Raw genomic sequence first — 3884 nt, 5'->3', positions numbered from 1 at the left:
ATGTAAGTTATATACAGAAATGTTGATTATGTAACTTGTCCTTTATTTGCTTTTCAGATTTTGTATGGTGTATTCAGAAGTGCCAAATTTCAGTGAACCCAATCCAGATTATCGAGGACAGCAGAACAAAGGGGTAATTAATCCAAATGTATAATTTATTTTTATGGTTAGGCTAATTTTGACTGTATTTTAATTTTATGGCTAGATTGTCAACCCTGTGGGTACCCAGTGTGTAATGAAGACAATTTTAAAAAATATTTTTTTAAGGCGTTTTGTGGTTCTCTGTATATAGCTGAAGTATCATGTAATAGACATATCTGCCATTTAGTATTTAGATGCGTGGGGAGTAATACCAGGAAATATGTAGCGTGTAGCACCTGTGAAACATTTGAGAAATATTGCTGAATATTGAATGGACTTAGACAAATCTTTTTAATTTAAAAAAATTAAAAAATAAGAATGAATATAATATAATAATATAAAAGTGGTTTTTTAATGTTCATTTGGTTAAATTAAAATTTTTTTTTAGGCATACAGTGAACAGAAGAATAATTCCATGAATAGTAATATGGGTACAGGTACATTTGGACCAGTGGGTAAGATTTTTTTTTTTTGAATATTTGTAATCAGGTGTAAGAATTAAGGGGGTATATCTTATGAAAGATTTAGAGGAAAAATTTGTCTTTAGGCATAAATTAGTACTAAATGTGAACTACCAATAAACACAGAATTCCCAAATAACTGCTTTTCCTAGAAAGCAGATACACTCTTAAGCTAATTTATTGAGCATATTCTATATTTAAGCATTTGGGTCAGGTTGTGGGAAGACAGTGGTGAACATTGGCTGATAATGAAAAAGTTAAGTTTTGGTGATGTATATGAAAAGGTCTCATGCTTTTCTTCCATTAATTTTTTTAAATAAAATTTCCATAACTTGATTGTTTATTATAAATGCAGTATTTCTGATGGTTTAGTTGTACTGAAAGACTTTATCTTCAGACTAATAGCTTGCCTTAAGTTTTCACATACTGATAGCCACCTCTTTAAAAGAGTAGCCTTTATCCCTCAAATGTCATGTTCATGACCTTGCAGCCTTGTTGAAGGTCTTCTGAAGTCTTCATTCTTTTAACTGAAGAAAAATAATTTGTGACTGCATTCATTAGGGTGGCTCTAAGTTTCATTTGACCTGATGGCTACATGTTCAGGCATCATCACATTGAGAAACTTTGCCATCTTTTTGAAACAATATTAAACATATTTAAGCCAATTGCCAGTATTCATAACTGTGTTATCCTTGCTCGTTCTTTTTTCCCTTCTAGTGTAGGCAGTGGATGGTCTAAGCTTTTTTTCTATTCTATTAATTTTAATTTTGTTGCCCAAGTTGGTCTTTTTTCCTTTCCCTACTAATACAACATAAAAGTAATACATTTATTATAATCATACATTTGGAAAAACCTAGAACCCACATTGAGTTCCTCCCACCCCAGAAGTTTAAAACTAAAGCTGTTTTCACTAATATTATTCGTGTTAATAGCATGTATTGGAACTTCAAATAGGTGTACTTCTATAGATCAGTATCTGAAAAGTGATGAATTTTTGTATTCTTTTTTAGGAAATGGTGTTCAGACTGGCCCTGACTCAAGGGGATATCAGTTTTCATATGGTGGTAGAAGTAATGGCCGAGGACCTATAAATCCACAACTACCAGGAACAGCTGATAATCACACAGTTATGACCACAATAAGTAATGGCAGGGACCCTCGAAGAGCATTTAAAAGATGACCTATGCCAAATTACTCACATGTAGTTTTTTAAACTACGTGCCCTACTTGAATACTCATTGCACTTTTATTTATTGTTAACTGTGAAAAGTATGTCTTATATATTGGTTTCCTTTTACATTTTTGGTTTGTTAAGAAAAGTGATTTGTTTTTATAGAAAAACTGTTGAGCTGCTCAAGTTTCCTATTAAAATGGGAACACTCTGAAAAGTAGAGGCATTCATTTTTAGAGCAAAAAGATCATTCAGTAGCCTCTAAAAAGCCTGCACCCATTCCGTGGGTGAGTTACTTCAGACATCAGCTTTATAGCCTCTATGAGTCTGTCTTCTGTATAAAGTTTGTAATATTTAAAATAAGACTTAGTAGGAGATGTTCTTTTATCTTAAATTCAGATGTTGTCAACCAGAAAGCAGTAACCACCAACAAAACAAAACTTGGTCAATGCTCACTACAGTTTTCAAGTGTGACTGCGGGAATGATTGACTTCTTCTTTGAGTGACTGCAATTAAGATTTTCCAAGGGCTGAATCATCCTAAGTTTTTTTTTTTTGGTAAAAAACAAAACCCAGATTCTTTATCAGAATTATGGAATAGAATGTGATCTGTAGCAAGTAATTTTTAGAAGAAGGCTACATTTTATTTTGGGATAGAGCTCTTAACATTTGTTACCAACTTTGTGGATTACATTGAAGGGAAATTTAAAACAGATGCTTTTAATATATATATTTTTGAAAGTACCTTGTTAAATATGAAAGTATAATCTGAGGGATTTGTAAAGTCATAATAAACATTGATCTAATTATTTTTAAAGAAATGATGGTAAATAAACACAGTGAATGTGATTGAAATTGAATTCACAAAATATACAGCCTTGAATCAGCAAAATTACAGCATCCTAGGTGCTTACAGGTACTCAGCCTGGAGTAAGAACCTTAGGTACTTTATTTGAAAGGGTTTTTTTTTGGTGTGCGTGTGTGCATGGTGTGTTGTCGAAGTTTATGAACACAATTTGCATAGCCTTACTAGCAAAACTTAAGAAATGGCTCTCTCAAAGAAGTCAGTACAGTTTTATTTAGAAATGTAAAGGTGAAATTTGTGCATCATAAATGGTACCCAGTTCCATCTTTTGCTGCAGGGTGAATTACTGGTAAATTTTTCCTTTGTTAAAATTGAGCCCTTCTTGAATATTATCTCTTGAATAAATATTGCATTAATGTTAACAGACCTATAATTTTTGCTGTATCTTTCAATGACTTTCAGTGACTTAACGATGGAAAGCCAGTGCATCTTGCTACAATTGTATTGATGACTCAGCTTGGTGATGACTTGCTCTGCAATTGTCTTTTTCCATCTCAAATCACAAAATAATTTAAGTCGACCTTGTTTTCTGAAGAATTTTTAGCATTTGAATATAACTGTTTATGCCAGATTACTTGTTTGTTCTAATTCAGTGTGTCTAACCAGTATTTGAGTACACGCTATGCGTTAGGCTTTGTGTGGAGAATGTTAAGGGATAGATGACATAATCTCAAGGAGCTTGTTTATGGTTTATACTACTTTGGTAACGGGCTTATATATCATAAAAAGATTTTTTTTAAATTCATTTATTGATGATTACAATTAATTTGGCTTTATTTTTCTTTGTGACTAATACTTTCTTAAGACATTCACATTTCAAAATGCCTCCAAAGAAGTTATCTGAAGATTGGGATAGATAATTAAGATTACAGATGTTTAGAATTTTAAAAAATACTACAAATTAGTATGTAATTTCCTGGTTTTGTTTTATTTTGCTTTAAATCTAAGTAGAAGTAGGAGCAAAAATACCATGAGTTACTTGGAGAATATAGCATCAGGGGTGAAGCTAAAAGAATTTTGGAGTTTGGAAAATTAAAATACTGTCAGGTATAGATTCTTGGGCTTCCAATCCTGACCTCATTATCTCCTCATCTGTGATGTTGGACAAGCTGTTACACTCGAAACCTCTCTAAGCTTTAGGTTCCTCAGCTATAAAACAAGTAAGTAATAGTACCCCTTTGTAGGATTGTTTAGGATTTTCCATGTGTTAGGATGATTTGTGACGCATAGTAAGCACATAAATGTTG

General features: G+C 32.3%; 1 protein-coding gene across 1 annotated transcript in view; it reads left to right on the top strand.

Moving 5' to 3' along the window:
* NABP1 (nucleic acid binding protein 1) overlaps positions 1-2999 on the top strand; it is an 8321-nt gene extending 5322 nt beyond the window's left edge. The window contains exons 4-6 of the mRNA XM_004385576.2: positions 58-133; positions 530-596; positions 1613-2999. Coding sequence (XP_004385633.1) covers positions 58-133; positions 530-596; positions 1613-1782 — 313 coding nt within the window. The 3' untranslated portion in view covers positions 1783-2999. The remainder of the gene's footprint in view (positions 1-57; positions 134-529; positions 597-1612) is intronic.
* Positions 3000-3884: the final 885 nt, after the last annotated feature.

The sequence above is a fragment of the Trichechus manatus genome, unplaced genomic scaffold, assembly GCF_000243295.1.
Source record: "Trichechus manatus latirostris isolate Lorelei unplaced genomic scaffold, TriManLat1.0 scaffold00142, whole genome shotgun sequence".
Lineage (NCBI taxonomy): Eukaryota > Metazoa > Chordata > Mammalia > Sirenia > Trichechidae > Trichechus > Trichechus manatus.
This window is presented reverse-complemented; position numbering and strand designations above follow the sequence as displayed.